Raw genomic sequence first — 17,317 nt, 5'->3', positions numbered from 1 at the left:
TAAATACCTAGGAAGAGAATCACTGAGTTGTATGGTAAATATACATTTAATTTCATAAGACACTGCCACACGGGTTTCCAAAATGGCTGTAGCATTCTGTATTCCCACCCGCAATGAATGAGAGTTTTATTTTTATTTTTTTTTTTTTTTAATGTTTTGTTTATTTTTGAGACAGAGAGAGACAGAGCATGAACCGGGGAGGGGCAGAGACAGATGGAGACACAGAATCGGAAGCAGGCTCCAGGCTCTGAGCTGTCAGCACAGAGCCCGATGCGGGGCTCGAACTCACAAACCGCGAGATCATGACCTGAGCCAAAGTCGGACACTTAACCAACTGATCCATCCAGACGCCCCCGAATGAGAGTTTTAGCTGCTTCGAATCCTCACCGTACTTGTTGTCAATCTTTCTTATCATAGTCATTTCGGTGAATGTTGCTATCTCACTGCTTTTACATTTCCCTGATGACCGATGATTCTGAATACCTTTTCGTGTGCTTCTGTGGCATTTCTGTATTTTCTTATTATTTTTTAATTTTTTAATGTTTATTTATTTTTTGAGAGACAGAGACATGGCACGGGTTGGGGAGGGGCAGAGAAAGAGGGAGACACAGAATCCGAAGCAGGTTCCAGGCGCTGAGCTGTCAGCACAGAGCCCAACGCGGGGCTCGAACTCACAAGCTGTGAGATCATGATCTGAGCCGAAGTTGGACGCTCAGCCGACTGAGCCACCCAGGCGCCCCTTCTGTCTTTTCTTTTGGTGAGAACTGATTCACAATTTTTGCCCATGTTTTTATTGGGTAATTTGAGAGCTTCTCTATATATCGTGGATAGAAGTCCTTGGTTAGATATGCATATTTTTTTAAGATTTTTATTATTTTTAAGTAATGTCTACATCCAACATGAGGCTCAAACTCACAACCCCGAGACCAAGAGTAGCACGCTTCTCAGACAGAGCCAGTCAGGGGTCCCTAGATACGTTTTGCAGACATTTTCTCCTAGTCTGTGACTTGCCTTCTCATTATCTTTTTTTTTTAAATATAATTTATTGTCAAGTTGGCTAACATACAGTGTATACAGTGTGATCTTGGTTTTGGGGGTAGATTCCCATGATTCATCGCTCCCATACAACACCCAGTGAGTATCCCAACAAGTGCCCTCCTCACTGCCCATCACCCATTTCCCCCCCTCCCCCGCCCACCTCCCATCAACCCTCAGTTTGTTCTCTGCGTTTAAGAGCCTTCTCATTATCGTAATCGTGCCTTTGGAAGAATAAAGGCCATACATCTCGATGAAGTTCAATTTGCCAGTATTTTCTCTTACGATTTCTGTACTTGTGTCCTCTCTGAGAAATCTTGGCTAAAGCTGTTTTTTTTTTAAATTTTTTTTTTTAATGTTTATTTATTTTTGAGACAGAGAGAGACAGAGCATGAATGGGGGAGGGTCAGAGAGAGAGGGAGACACAGAATCGGAAGCAGGCTCCAGGCTCTGAGCTGTCAGCACAGAGCCCGATGCGGGGCTCGAGCCCATGAACCGTGAGATCATGACCTGAGCCGAAGTCGGACGCTTAACGGACTGAGCCAACCAGGCTCTCCTAAAGCTGTTTTTTTAAACTCAACAACGTATCACAAATCTCTTCCCCCTGCAATTTCATTTTTAATAGCGCCTTGATTTTCCAGCCCATGAACTTGGTACTTGGGACTTGGTTTCCCATTCCCCTTCTGGAAGAGGAGTCCAGGCAGAGGGCCACTAAATCTTCAAGGCTGGACCTGTGGGGCCTCCTTCCAGTCTCTGTCCAAATTCCACCTCCTCGGTAAAGCCAAACACACATCCACGTGGCCATCCTGCTCAGTGTCTATCCCTCTAGCCTTGCCAGCCTGCCAGGGGGCCGTTTGGTTCCCTGTGCTTCCCCAGGGCTTTAGAGGAAAGTGCCGGGGCACGTGGTTGGAACACAATAAATAAAGTAGAGGTAAACAATAAAGAACAAAAATGAGTGAAACGATATTGTACGTGGAGCGCTGGGCATTGAGCCTGGTGCGTGCAGAGTGTCACTAAACGACACCGGGGTGACGGAAAGAGGTTGCCGTGGTCGACTGTTGCATCAGCCAAGGTACAGTCAGGGTATTCGTTTCCTGGGGCTGCCGTCACCAAGTCCGGAAGACTGGGTGGCTCACAACAACAGAAATGGATTCTCTCACAGCTCCGGAGGCATCGGCGTGGGCATGTGCCCTCTGAGACTCTGGGTAGAAGGCTCCCTTGGCCCTCCCTGGCTTCTGGTGATCGCCCCCAATCTTGCAGCTCCTTGGCTCGTGCCTGCTTTGCTCCGATCCCTGCCTCTGTCCTCACATGGCGCTCTGCCCTCGAATCGTCATGACATCTTGCTGCAAGGATACCAGGCGTGTTGGATGATCTCAGCTTAACTAGTTACCCTTTCTCCAGACAAGGCCGCATTCTGGGGGTTAGGATTTCCGCATGTGTTTGGGAGAACAGAGCTCAACCCACAACAGTGGGGCTCTGCTGCTGTGACAAAGGCCAGCACGATACAAGATGGAAAGTTTTTTCTTTCTCATGCATCTAGTCCAACGTGAGTCATCAGGGAAGCCCATCGAAACTTCACGGGGGACCCAGAATTTCGGGACCACGTGAGGTTGCCGCGCTCTTAGCACAAAGCTCCGGGTTCTCTGCGGTAGGGGAGGGAAGCACACGGCGCCACGCGACCGTTCTTCAAAGTTACCATTCACATTTGAGTGGTCAAAACGAGTCACGTGGCCATGCCTGACTTCAAGAAGGAGTGTCTGGAGGGACCAGAGACCTGGAATCCAAGCACTAGAGGTCTTCACACAACTGCCTTTACATACTTGAGTCCGCACGATTATGTTTACATTTAAATGCTGATAGTTCCAGAAAACCTGAAGGATGAGTCCACTTGGGATACGGAGGGACGGGAGGGAGAACCAAGGGGAAACAGGATGAGTCACAAGTCACATTGCGACCACCAGGATGTGAAAGGGGATCCCCTGGATATTGAGTCCTGCCTGGGATGCTGACATAACATCTCCTTGCGTCTTCGCAATGACTTTGAGGGATAAATAGCCCAACGTTCGTAGCAATTAGCTGAGCGAAAGAAAAGAGCCGACCTGAAGCTGCATCAGCTTTTCCTGTGTAACAAACCATTCTCGAGCTTCAGCGGCTTCAAGCAGCAAACCTGGATTATTCCCCATCTTTCGGTGGGTCGACCAGATGATTCTTCTCCTTTGGGCTGGGTGGTCCAGGATGGCCTGACCAGGCATCCGCGGTTGCTCCCACGTCAGCTGGAGTGCCAGGATGACACGACCACCTGGGTCTCATCGCCCCGCAGGCTAGCAAGGCTTGTTCCCACCCGGGTCCCCCGGGGTCCCAGGTGAGCCAGAGAGCAAGCCCCAGCCCACGGCCCCTTTCCAGCTGCCTCACATGGGAAAGGGTTGCATTGGCCAAAGCAAGTCACATGGGCAAACCCAGATTCAAGGGACGGAGAAATAGACTCCGCCTCTTTGTGGGAGGAGCTGCAAAGTCACATTGCAAAGGAGCATGCTCGCTCCTGGGGTGGGAGGAATCTACGGTCAGTTTTGCAATCTACCGTGAAAACAAAGCCCAGTGTCCCAACAACAAGGAATCGGTTAAGAAAATCCTGGCAGCGCTCCAGCAGCGGCTTTTGCTACCATTAAACATGTGCTTATAAGAGAAATGTCTGCAGAGGAAAGTAGTTCATATTGTGCTGTTAGCCGGAAAAGCCGGCTATAAACCAGGTGTAACATTTCACAGCCCTCGGATTCTACAGAGTGAAGCCTGATGACACCAAGGGGTGGCAAGAGTGTGGAGCAAAGAAACCCTCATGTCCTGCGAGCGGGGAGGTAACCCGGTGCAGCGGATTGAAAGCACAATTTGGCGATCTCTTCGTAGGCACACGGGCTGGTGGGTAAGATAGCGGCAGGAGACTGGTTGGGAGTGACAGAGAATCGAATGGACCCAAATGTCCATCCGCCAGGGGCTGGGGAAATAAAAAGTGATACAATTCTAGGCTGCAAAGCTGCACAGCAGTGAAAAGAAAATGACCTAGTCAGAAGATCTGTATGTGTAATTTAATTTGGATAGATCTGGAAACCATAAGGTGCAGGCGGAAGACTACGTACATCTTAATACCATATATTTTAGTTCTGAAGGCACAGAGTGTATATTATTTATGGACACGTATATATGTGCTGTCAGCACGGAGTCAGATGCGAGGCTCGAACTCAGAAACTGTGGGATTATGATCTGAGCGGAAATCAAGACCCAGACGCTTAACCGACTGAGCCACCGAGGCGCCCTAGTATTTTGCTTCTTTAAAAAATCCGGAACAAGCACGCAAAATGCTGGCATGTGCCCACTCCCAGTGATGGATATATGGGGTTGTATTATATTACCCTGTGCACGTTTCTGATTTCTTTTTTCAAAAGATAAATCCAAAATAAGAAAAATACAATGAAACACAATTTAAAGAAGATTCCAGTGTGTGTGTGTGTGTGTGTGTGTGCGTGTGTGTGTGCTAGAAAACCCACCCCCAAAATACACGCATCTATGTGGAGAGGGAAATGGTTAAGTGGGAAATACTCCAAAACGTGAGCTATGGTTTTTGCCTCTAGCTGATGACAGCACAAGCTGTTTATTTTTTTCCTTTTGCTAACATGTATTTTCTGACTTTTCTATAAAGGACGTGCTGTGCTTGTCTAGGAAAAACAAACAAAATATATAGGGGCCTGTTGGTTCTCTGGGTCACAGGCTTTTCTGGACCTCCGCGGGGTCCCAGGTTCAAAAATAGATCTGCCCTCTGACCTGGCAGGCTCATTCTTCACATCCTGGAGTGAGTGCCAGACGCGGGCTCAGAGGCAGCCTGAGAAAAGACGGGCAGGGTGGTGGCCCCGGCTGAGCAGCTCGGCCACAAGGAGGCCTGTCCTCTACCCTGGGCCCGTCAGCCTCTGGGGCGGCCGAACCAGGACACTCCCCTTGTTCAGAGGGGAAACTGAGGCCCTGGTAGTTGCCCCCGGAGGGACAAGCGTTGCTAACCACAGATGTAGCTGTATCTGACCCCATCTTGCCAGGACCCCGCTAGGTGACTTTGGACAAATCCTGAAACATGTCTGGGCCAATTTCTTTGGCTGCCTCAATGGAAATAATCCATAAATATATATATTTAAAGTTTATTTATTTTGAGACAGAGAGAGAGAAAGGACGGGAGAGGGACAGAGAGAGAGGGAGAGAGAGAGAATCCCAAGCAGGCTCCGCACTGTCAGAGCAGAGCCCGATGCTGGGCTCGAACTCACAAACCCCGAAATCGGGAGTCGGCCGCTCTGAGCCATCAGAGGGTCTAAAGGACATTTTCATGCCAAGAGATGCTGGATCTTTCCAACGATAGCAAGGATGATAACAGCTACCTACGCTTGGGCACTGACGTGCCAATTACTTAAATGGCGTTTTCTCATCCTACCCCTGCAGCTGCTGTCAAATGGAGTCGAGTCAAGCCGTCCCCACTGAACCCGGCCAAAATTGTACATATATGAGGGGCGCCTGGGTGACTCGTCCGGTTAAGCATCTGACTCTTGATTTGGGCTCAAGGTCATGATCTCGCAGTTTGCGGGATTGAGCTCCGCATCAGGCTCTGCGACAACAGTATAGACAGAGCCTGCTTGGGATTCTCTCTCTCTCCCTCTCTCTCTCTCTCTGCCCCTCCCCTGCTCTCACACACACACACACACACTCTCTCTCTCTCTCTCTCTCTCTCTCTCAAAATTAAGTCACTCTAAAAAAATGTACATATGTGAATAAAATCACACTGCCATTGTTTAAAACCGCAAGCGTTAGCTGCGTGGTTTAGAAACTGCTGGTAACTGGAACACAGCCTCGGCCCCGCCCCCAAACCACCCCCACCTTGCTAAGGAGGGACTGTTCTCCCTTTTCAAAGATGGGGAAATGGAGTCTCTCAACCGAAAGGAGAATCAAGATCCAGTGCCAGGAGTGAGGGGCTCGTAACTGATAGGCCTGGGTCACAGGAGTGACCTCAAAACGCAGCCTCAGGTCCCTTCCGATTCATCAGCTGTGTTGTGGTTCTGGGTCCGGGGTGGCAGAAAGCGGAGGCAGGAAGCAGGTGACAAACAGACCATTGTCTTGAGTGGAAAGTCTCACAGAGACACCGCGATTCTTGCTGCACGAGATTCGCCCCTCGACCCCTGGGGACGCTGACAGGCCGCCCCCGAGGTAGCCAGCAGCCCCCGAGCCCCCTGCCAGGACTTGCCGCACTGCCATAGTGGCCCCCACGAGGCGCCCAGGTGATGTCCTCGGGGCTGTGCACAGCACAGTGCGAGAGGCTTGGGGAGCACCCCCAGGCTGCCCCACTTTCCACCCTCGGTTATCACCCTGGGTGTTGACATGCAGGGAGCAGAAAAGGAAGGGGGCTGGGAAAGAGCTGGGTTGTGGGGATGAGGCCCAGAGTGGGAGACTCAGGCTGGTGGCTTCATCTTCTTCGGATCCAAGCACTCGGGGAGCCCCAATTCAGCACGTGATTCTCCAGGAATTATCTCGTTCTCCCTGTCTTTGTTCCCAGGAGCGGGAAGATCAGTGCTTCCAGGAAAAGAGATTCCAGGGCCCAACTTGGGGCAAGTTGCCTCCCCCTCTGGGTGTGTTTTCTCACAAACTAAATGGGAGGTAAGGACGCATGGCGTCCCAGTTATGCGAAGGCTCCACTGGCCCCCCCGGGGTGGGGGACAGTGGCGGCAGAGGAAACCAATTCACTCGATGAGTGGCCAGCACCCGCCTCCTTCTAGTCCCTCTACCCCAGAGTCCCTTGAGAAGCACCCTACCCCTCCTTCAATTCCTTTCGGTCCCATGAGGTTGACCCCACCCAAGGGCACCAGGGCTGGGCACATGGCCCAGCCTGACCAACCAGAGCATCTCAACCCTTTGGCTACAGTATTTGGTTCAGGAATGTCTGTGTGACCCAAGCCAGAACTTTCCCAAGAGCTATCAGGAAAGGGGCATTCTGCCTCAGGGCAGAGGGATTGCTAAGTCGAGAGACTGGAACTGTTGCCACCACTGACGGGGGTAAAGGTGGTGGGAACTGTCAGAGGATTAAGCCAACAGGAAAACAAGGGCCTAGAGCTGAGGAAGAAGAAAAAAGGAGGATTCCTGATAACATCTGAGCATCTGGATCCAGCTATGCCTGAAGCTAGAAACCCCTGTGCTTTTCAGTTACGTCGGCCAACAAGTTCTCTTTTTGCCTAAGCCATTTGAGCAAAAGCCAAATTCTCCAGGTGGGTTGAAGTACTTTCTCCATGCTCTGGCTCCATGATGACGACAGGCTAGCAGAGGGAAAATAAACTGGGGAGAGGGGGTGGTTGTTGCACATATTTGGAGACAAGACCCAAACAGACATACCCGAGACAGAAACTTCCTGTTGCCCCTGCCCTGGAAAGGGTGACTTCCTTAGCCTCCACTTTGGGACTCCAGCTCCAGCCCCCACCCTAGAGTGGTGACTATTCATTCAACAAACGCTCGTGAGAACCCACTATGAACCTGACCCTAGGCCAGGCAACAGACACAGAAATGGAAAGGTGGTCAGTGACCTGGAAGGGTTTTCAGACTAGAGGGGGACAAAAGTCTGCAAACAAGCCTTCATAATGCAGGGTGACGCTTTGACGGGGGACACACAGGCAAGGAGCATGGGGATCCCAGAGGTAGAGGGCCTATTCCTACTGATGTAGGGAGGCCATGAAGGAAGGCTTCCCGGAGGAGGTGGTGAAGCCTGAGATAAGACCCAAAAGACAGGCAGAAGGAAAACCAGCGACTAAAGGTGGAAAGGGTTGTCCAAGCAGAGGCAACCTGGAGAGTGATGGCGGGGACATGATGACATTATTGGGCTGCCATGGATGGAGCACTTAGCATGTGCCAGGCTCTGTGTTAAGTCTTTTGCGGGGATCAGCTTTTTCATCCCTTTAACAACCCTATCGGGTAATTACTAGCATCCACCGCATTTGAGGGAAGCAGAAACTGAGCGACAGGCAGATTGAGCACACGTTTGGAGGCGAGAAAGCCAACATTCCAGCCGAGACAGCCTGGCTCTGGAATGTCCAGAATAGCGAAGAGGGGGCAGGGGGAGAGAGAGTTACAGGATCACCCTGGAAGAGCAAGTGTGGTTGGGGGGGAGGAGAGGGGGTGCGGTGGGGCAGGGGTTACGGGAGGCTCCTGTCCCCCCGGCAAGACTGGCTACCTAGTTTGAGGGGTCCAGCGCAGAACGAAAGTGCCAGATCCTTCGTTCAGAATTTCCTAAGAATCTCCAGACAGTGACAGCAGAACATTACACAGAACATTACCCTTCCAAGCGTGGGCCCTGTGTGACCGCTGGGGTCACACGCCCACGAAGCCAGCCCTGCTCCCGGGTTTCCGTCCCGGGTACCTGGCGAAGGTTGGGCGGTTACCAGTGACCGAAGAGTCCAGAAGTCCGTCTGGGGCACCGTGGGGGGGAATAGAAAATGGGGAGTTCTGTTTGAGGCCTTGAGGTCCAAGTCCGGAAGGCGGATGGCTCTGGGTCTGGCGCTCACAGGTGAGGTGGGGGCCACGGGTCCGCGCGCAGAGCGCCCAGGAAACCAAAGGCCCCTCGGGCTACAAAGTTCCGTTGCCAACGGACCCCGGATGATGTCTTTCCGGTTCCCTTTCTGGGTCCTGCCACCAGCTCCTTCCTGCAGCCACGCTGGCACCAGCTGCTTCTCCCGGGGATGGCTGACTCCCATTTTCCTGAGGGCTGGAGGTTCCTTTTGTAAACCCTCGGCCTCCAGGCTAGATTTGTGTCCAACCTCCCTCAGACACCGGCCTTGAGGACCTGTGTTGAAAGATCCTCAGCAGGGGCGCCTGGGTGGCTCAGTCGGTTAAGCGGCCCACTTCGGCTCAGGTCATGATCTCGTGGTCCGTGAGTTCGAGCCCCGCGTCGGGCTCTGTGCTCACAGCTCAGAGCCTGGAGCCTGTTTCGGATTCTGTGTCTCCCTCTCTCTGACCCTCCCCCGTTCATGCTCTGTCTCTCTGTCTCAAAAATAAATAAACGTTAAAAAAAAAAAAGAAAGATCCTCAGCAGCCTGGCAGTGTGTAAGCTTTCCCTGGAGCTCACCTCTGCGAGATCTCCGGGAGACGCGGGTAGGGTCCGTTGCACACTCTCACCGTGAGGAGGAATCTGCAGCCCAAAGCGGTCAGCCACCTGCCCCCGTGTCCGTGTCAGCCGGGCTTGCTGTGTCAGCGCAGCCCCGAGGAGGCTCCCCAGCGTCCCAGCCTCCTGCTCCACGTCGGCCGGACCCGGAGAACCTGGCCCAAGCACTGCCTTCGTTCATTCACTCACCCTGTTCCTTCATTCGGCAGATATTTCCTAAGAACATACTACGCAACAAACACTGGGGGCGAACGGAGAGAGATGAGTGGTTGGTGACGCAAGTAATTAACCGCTTAGCACCTTGAGAAGGGCTAAGACAAAGGGTGGGACTGTGAAAGGGGGCTCAGGGGCCGGGGTGGGGAGCGTGTGGCAGTCCCCTTGGCTGTAGCGTTTCCCAGCCGTGGCTACATCAATGCACCTCCCGTCCTGTGTGCTCTTCTTGGGACAGTGACCTCCGTCGAAGGGTGTGGTCTATGTTCCCTGCCTTGAACTGGACAGACACTGACCAATAGAATACGCCATTGAGCTCCGCTCAATGACTTACCCAAGCCTAGGTCTTGTAGTGCAATGTGACTTCCACCTGGCCCTCTGGGGACCTTTGTCCCTGAGGGCCTTTGTAGCCCTGAGTGGCCGTGTAAAAGCCTGGCTGCCTGAAGCCACTCTGCTGGACCATGAGGGAGCTGGAGGGGTGGGGGAGAGGGGGCATGCCCAGGTGCTGACAGAACATGGAAGAAGCCTTTGGGATGACCCTAACTCGGCCACCAGCCAACTGCAACGTCATGAGAGACCCAAGCAGACGGCCCAGCTGAGCTGGTCCTGAATTCCTGACCCATAGAAACCCTGAGAGGTAATAAATGTTTTTTTTTTTATGTTTATTTATTATTGAGAGACAGAGGGACACAGAGCATGAGCAGGGGAGGGGTAGAGAGAGGGGGAGACACAGACTCTGAAGCAGGCTCCAGGCTCCGAGCTGTCAGCACAGAGCCCGACGCGGGGCTCGAACTCACAAACTGCGAGATCATGACTTGAGCTGAAAAGTCAGTCGCTTAACCGACTGAGCCACCCAGGCACCCCCCCCCCCAATGGTTATTTTTGTTTTAAGCCACTGAGTGTTGGTGTAATTGGTTGAGGGCCACAGTAACTGGAACACTGCTGAAAGGTGGGGGTGAGGGTGGGTGGACCGAAGCGCTCTGGACAGAGACAGCAGCATGTGCAAAGGCCCCGAGGTGAGAAGGAAGCACTGAGATGAAGGTGCAGAGGCTGCCAGGGCCATCTCCCAAGCTTTCCAGACTCTTCCTTTGATCCTACCCACATTTCTCCAGCAAACAGGTAATCCTGTTTCCTCTTCTGTACAGAGATCCATGAGCGTAATAACGGGACCATGGGAAGAAAATTACATCTCATGCAGTCATTCATTCTCTCCATCAGGAAGATTAAATGCACGAGCCTGCCCTCCTGCCCCAGCTCCAGGCCACGCATCTCCACGCTGTGTGACTTCGGGCAAACCACTCTCCTGCTCTGTAAAATGGGGACGATCGCGGCACCGGCCTCCTTGGGCTCGCACCGCGGGGCTCCACCAACACAAGACAGTCGCCCTGCACTCTGGGCTCATCGGTGCCAGACGCCAGGATAAACCCATGGCCGGCATTGACATGCGTCTTCCTCGCAAGGTCGGGGGTGGTATGACCCCATTTACAGCCGAGACAACTGAGGCAGAGGTGGGCAAGCAGGGTCTGGAGCACGCAGGAAGTTCAGTGAATGCTGGTGGCTGATAACCAGCGGCCTTTCCTTTTCCTGCCAAAGCCCCACACACCTGGTTTAATGTCCTCAGTCCCCCGGATGCGCTCCTGGTTCCCCCTGCCCCCAAGCAGCCTGCCCCATTCAAAACTCCCTAGGATTTGGGAAAACAAAGGGGAAAAAACAATAGCAAACAGCTGGTGGGGGGGGTCCACTCTGGGAAAAGCAGCAGAGAAAGGCGGAAGGCGGTGCCCTGGAGAGAAATGCAGCCACTGCTGGGTACCTCTTGTCCCCCTCACCCCCCCACCCCCGCCACGTCCCCACAAAACAAGTCCTGTCCTGCTCTCGTGGGCGGTACATGCTAGTGGGTCGGGGGAGGGGAAGTACACAGTAACTATGACGCTGATAACAGCAATAGAAAGTATTTATGTAGCACTCACCCTCCGCCATCCCTGCTCAAACTCACTTAATTTTCACACTCTGTGAAGTGGGTGGTGTTATTTTCCTCAGTTCGCCAAGAGGAAACAGAAGCACAGAGAGGTTAAGCGACTCGCCCAAAGTCACGCAGCTGGTCTAGCCAGGATTTAAACCAGGAAACAGGTAAACAAGCGAATCAGAAGGTCCTCAGTTTCCAGGCTGAGGACTCACATACATTCATCGTGCAAGAGATGGGGTCTACCCCGCTGGGGCAGGATGTGGATGCATAACATCGTCAGCTGGCCACCCAGGAGCCGGGGCGGGGAAGCCAGCCACCTCTGACCCCAGGGCTAGGAGAGACACTTCTTCACCAGAAGCTATTCTCCAAGCAATCCATTTCCCCCCCTCCAGCCAGAGGCAGTCCTAGAACAGCGTGCCCCGGGACAGGACAACCCCTCATTGCTGTCACATCTGCTGAGCAGGGCCACCCCAGGGCACAACATCCCCCAGGCCCCACGGGAGAAGGGAGGAAGGGAGCCAGCTCCCTGCTGGGAGCGCCCACTTCCCTGGCCTCGCAAGGATTTTCTCTTTCTCTAGAAACAGATTGGACTCTCTGCCTCCTTCCAAGCCTCACCCCTCTGCGCCCCTCCTTTTGCTCTCTCCGGGGGTCACTTTGCTCATGTTCCAAGCACTAACATGGAATCGGAGTGTGTGTGGGGGGGGGGGGGGAAGGTAGAGGGGGAGAGGGAAGGGGAAGGGGAGCTGAAACTTGAGATCCCAGCCTTGGGGGCGGCGGGGTGGGGGGGGGGATGTTGGAGAGAGACAGAGAGACAGACAGAGACAGGAAGAGAGGGTTCACTCGGGTTTGGTTTTCCGAAGCAGGCAGCTTTGGGGGTTTGGTGTTTGTGTCTGTGCGTGTGTGCGTGTGTGTGTGTGTGTGTGTGTGTGTGTGTGTGTTGTTTTCTTTCTCACAGGGAGGCCAGGCCTCCCCTGGATAGTAGATAACTCAGAGGGGAGGCCAAGCGGGGAGAGCAGGCCCGGTGCACGGGGACCGGGCAGCCTCGGGCAGGAGTGAGGAGGAAGGAAGGGAAAGGGTTAGGGGGTGTCTGCGGGGGCGGGGAGCAGAGGCGGTGGGAGGAAGCAGCCGTGGTATTTGGAGCAAGTATAAATAGCTGCCCTGGACAGAGCTCGGCCAAAACAGGGGTTTGCAGCTGCGGAGGCTCGGTGGGCAGGCATCCCGGGCCTGGAGCCGGGGGGGAGCACCGGGGTGGGGGGGCCCTGACCTGACACCCCTCACCATCGCCGCATCTCCGGATGCTACCCCGGCCAGCCATGCTGCTGGGCGGCCTCCTCCTCGCCGCGGCCGCCGTGACTGTGGCCCAGCGGAGGGGGCAGGAGGCGGCCGGGCGCCGCCGGGCGCACCGCGTCCAGCACGGCCAGTGCAGCTACACCTTCGTGCTGCCCGAGCCTGAACCCTGCCCACCGGAACCCGAGGCCTTCGGGGGCTCCAACAGCCTCCAGAGGGACTCGCCCGCTGCCGCTGCACTGAACCTAGGGGACTGGCCGGCCCAGCGAGTGCGACAGCTGGAGAAGGTGCTGGAGAACAACACGCAGTGGCTGCAGAAGGTAAGGGCGGGGGGCCTACCCAGGGGGCGGTGGGTGGCACGGGGGCCTGTCCCCACGGACGGGGGGAGCGTCCTCCCCGGAGGCCTTCCCCGGCACAAAGGCCAGGCCCAGGCAGCCCTTGTCTCTGAAGTGTACAGATTGGGGTAGTGAGGAACAGAGAGGGGCAGGGATGGCCCTGGTGCCGCACAGCAAGGCTAGGCAGGGTCAGAGCTGGAAACCTGGCTCCCTCACAGCCATTCATTCGCTCATCCAATAGAAATCCACGGAGCTCCGATCACAGGCCTGGCGCATCCTGGGTGCGAGGCATGTAACAGTAAACAGAACAATACGTCCCCTGCTGGACTGGTGGGGGAAAGAGGCCAGAAAGAGATGTGCAATAAAAATCTGCTATGTGAGACGGTGAAGGAAAATGAAGGAGGGAAGACGGCAAGCAGTGGTGGGGTGGCTATTTGAGGTCAGGTAATTCGAGAGGACTTCTCGGAGGGGGTGGCGTTTGAATCCAGAAAGCAAAGTAAGGTAAGGGAGCAGCTCATGCAGGTACCTGCGGGGAGGGCGTTTGCTACAAAGGGAGCAGCAAAGGCTGTGAGGTGGGAACGCTGTCAGGGTGCCTGGGGAACCGGGGGGACCAGTGCTGCTGGAGCAGAGAAGGACAGGAGAAAGGGGTGCACCAGGAGATCTGAGAGGGGAGGGGAGGCAGGTCGTGTCGGGCCTTGGGAGCCACGGGGGGGACTCTGGCCCTCTCTTGCTCTGAGCATCAGAGCCAAGTGCATGGCTTTGAGCAGGGGAGACACCCCTCATTTGCTTTGAACAAAATACACTGTAGGGGGCAGGGGGCAGGGTGCATCGGGAGGAGAAGGCTGCTTAGCCACCGGGCAAGAGGCAAGAGGGGCCTGGAGCAGGACCGGGCCGGGAAGATGAGGATTTATTCTGACGGAGGAACATCGGTCCTGCTGATGGATTGGGTGCTGGGTGGCAGAGCGTGAGGAGCTGAGGACACCCCTCGCTGTTTTGGCCCGAGGTCAGGGCCACTCTAGGGCCTTCTGCCTTCGTGCTTTAGGTCGACACTCAGCACCCGCCGTGTGCCAAGCCTTCAACAAGGCACCGAGTACAGAGATGAATGAGGCAGGTTTGGCCCTGCACAGGCATGGGGGCAGGAAAGGCGTCCCGTGGGTTCCAAGATCAGGTTGGCAGGAGCCTCTAAGTGGCGGCAAGGAAGGGAAAGAATGAGCCCTGGGCCGCAGGTGCAGAAGACGGTCTGAGCAGTGGCACGGGGTGGAGGGAGGTAGACTGCTTCCTAGAGCCTTCAAACGGATTCAACAGTACACGGTGCCTCTCCAAGCATCAGTGCTTTCTTACTCCTTGGTGTCTAAATTGTTCAAAGCATGTGCCCAAGCAGCAAACAATGTCCACTCCCCTGATACGTGCATATTTACTTAATATTTTTGCGCATGTACCCATATTAATATACGTCCAGGGCATAAAACAAAAGGAAATGGAACCTTCCATTTTCAAAAAGATGATGTACGAAATCACGTTCGTTGAAGTTCTGATAGTTTCCCCTGCTTTCCGAAGGGTTGCCTTGAGCACACCCTGGGTTTATCCATCCCCAAGGTGGAGAGACTACCCTACACGTATCCAACCAAACTGCTTTGTGCATACTCACATATACACTTGTGTGCACCCACACTTAACCTCCTGTCTTATTCTTGCCCTAACCATCTAGCTCCTCAGCCCCCAACTCACCATCTTCTCCTTGTCCCTTGCCCACTTGCCCTCCCTCTCGCCTGCCCTGTCGGCTTGCCACATCTCACCCCTAGATCCCTCCCGAGGGAGTTCTTGGCCTCACGCACTGGAGCCAACCCAGTGGGGGCTCCGTGCTGCTCTGAAATCTGTGTGTTTCTGGTTCCACGAGGGCCATTTCAAACCTCACCTCCTCCTCAAGCCTCCTTTTTTATTGTCCCCCACCCTCCCACCAGACCAATGACCCCCTGCTTCAATGAGAAATGAGGACAAAGGGAGAGCCACTCTTCAGCTGCCTGCCCCACACCTGCAGATTCACCCGTACATCCACCAGTCCCCAGAGCCTTTCTCCAGCTCAGAGGGTAGGGGTTCCTCTATGGGCCAAGGTCTCTTTTCCTTTCTAGGATGTAGATCCCATCCCCCTGCAGCCCCTGAACCTCCCCAAGACAGCTGTCCCCTTCTGTACTCCTTCTCTGCTGATTCTTCCCCCTTCAGTGTTTAGTCCCATATAAGTATCTTCCATGGTAAAAAAAGAGAGAGAGAGAGAGAGAGAAGGAAGAATAGAGCAAACAAGCCTCTTATCCAACCTACACTATCTGACTTCTGGCCTGGGTCTCAGAAGTCCACACAGTCTGCCTCCATTTCCTCACATCCCACTTACTCCTTCCCCCAAATGTCACCTCCCGCATCCAATGGCCATGGCTCGGTCTTCATCATACTTGATCTCCTGACAAATTCAATGTTGCTGACCACCACCATCCTTCCAGAAACTGTCTCCATCAGCAAGCCCTCATCCACCAAACATGCCTGATCTGACCTACCTCCCTACCCCTTCCCCTACCTTGCCCCACTCTGGACCACCTCCATCTCCTACCTGGGCGGTCATCATGGCAGCCACCCTGGGCTCCCTGTTTCCACCCTGGCCCCCACAGTTCATTCATTCAGCAGACAGAGGGGTCCTAAGTTAGATCCTGTCCCTCCTCTGCTTAAAACCATCCTGGGACTCCCATCTCTTTGGAATAAAAAGAAAATCCTTAGTCCCTGGAACACTCCTCTCCCAGATGCCTACATGGCTCACCCAACCTCCCTCAGGTCTCTCCTTAAATGTCACCTCTTTAGAGAGGCCCTCCCTGTCCACTCCATTTAAAATAACCCTCTGTCACTCTGTATCCCCTCAACCTGGATTTGGTTTTCTCTCTTAGCACTTATCACTACCCATTCTTAGAGCATTTCTGTTGGTCTGTGCCCTCCAGGAGGGAAGGATCACATATTCTTTGTTCACTACTGAGTTCCCGGAGCCCAGAACAGTGCCTGGCACAGGGTAGGTGTTCCAAACACGGCTGCGGAATGCATGAACATATGGGTGCGTGACCGTCCATGAGTCCCTCCAGTCGCTCAGGCCCTCCCCCACCCTGAAATGCCAGTGTCTCCCAGGACTCTGTCCCTGCTCCTCCTTTCCACTCACCCTTCATGGCACTGCCCCCAGGGCTCCTGCAGCACCCTTTCCCACCTGCCCCATGATGATGCCAAACTGGCATCTGATGGGTTCCTGAGCCCCGAATCCGTGACCCTGACCCTGCAGATGTCTCCCCTCCGAGAGCCCATGGTGCCTCAACCCTGAAGCTGCCTGACACTCAGCTCTTCCCTCCCTGCCCACCTGTCTCTGTTTAAGGCCTCCTGTGGCCCCGGGGTATCCTTCATGCCCACCGGCCCCTAGGCAGAAGGACCCGTCCATCCTGTGGCCTCCGCTTCTCTCCTCGTGGTGTATCCTCCTGTCTCCCCAGCTGCCTCCCTACCTCGTGCGACCTTATCCCCTCCCTCCGGCTTCTCTACCCCAAGCCTCACCCTCCCATCCATCTTTGACTCCCCTGGGTGCCTGGTGCTCAGGCATCACTGGCTGAGCCAAAGGAAGAATTTAAACCGATGACTTTCAGATCAGAAGGGCACCCAGCCCACCTCTTCCACCTGTGGCACAACGCCCTCTCCAGACGTCCATGGGGCACCGTGGGGCAAAGAGCTCTGTTTCCGGAGGCAGGCTGACCTGAGTTCACATCCCGGTCTGGCATTTACTTGCCACATGGCTGTGGATGAGCAAGCCTCAGTTTCCCTATCTGCAAAATGGGAACGCGTCGGGGGATGGCTGGGACGACCACGGCGACCGCTCCCACGCCGCTCTCAGCCTGCTGCCCGACTAGAGCAGGTGTTTCGTGAGGACATGGGGTAGCCTACCTGCGCCGGGATGCAGTGGACCGATGGGCTTTTATTTAACTCAGCCGTATCTCCAGTGTGAGCCCCGCACTGCTGGGTGAGGGCAGCGCACTTGGGGACGAGTCAGTCCAATGGTCCCCGTCCGATAGCCTTGGGGCTAGGAACGTCACTTGTCCATGCTGGTGGGCCCCAGGGGGCCCCCAGTCCTGCCTGGTCTCTGCTGGGGTCCAAGCAGGTATCTGCTCTGCCCTCCCCTGGGTAAGGGCTCCTTGGGTTGAATGCCCCCTTCATGCCCCTTGGGCTGGGTGTATCTCAGAGTCTTTGAAACTCAAAGACCTCTTCTTGGTTTCTGCGGTAACATCCCAGGAGAGGAAAAAAAAAAAAAAA

The 17,317-nt window shown here is 54.5% G+C and overlaps 1 protein-coding gene across 1 annotated transcript in view; it reads left to right on the top strand.

The window, feature by feature from the left end:
* The first annotated feature begins 12,513 nt into the window (after positions 1 to 12,513).
* The window catches only part of ANGPT4 (angiopoietin 4), a 42,010-nt gene continuing 37,206 nt past the window's right edge, over positions 12,514 to 17,317 (top strand). The window contains exon 1 of the mRNA XM_042931371.1: positions 12,514 to 12,982. Coding sequence (XP_042787305.1) covers positions 12,671 to 12,982 — 312 coding nt within the window. The 5' untranslated portion in view covers positions 12,514 to 12,670. The remainder of the gene's footprint in view (positions 12,983 to 17,317) is intronic.

The sequence above is a fragment of the Panthera leo genome, chromosome A3 (genome assembly GCF_018350215.1).
Source record: "Panthera leo isolate Ple1 chromosome A3, P.leo_Ple1_pat1.1, whole genome shotgun sequence".
Taxonomy (NCBI): Eukaryota; Metazoa; Chordata; class Mammalia; order Carnivora; family Felidae; genus Panthera; species Panthera leo.
The sequence above is the reverse complement of the archived record's forward strand: the minus strand, read 5'-3'. Positions and strand labels throughout refer to the sequence as shown.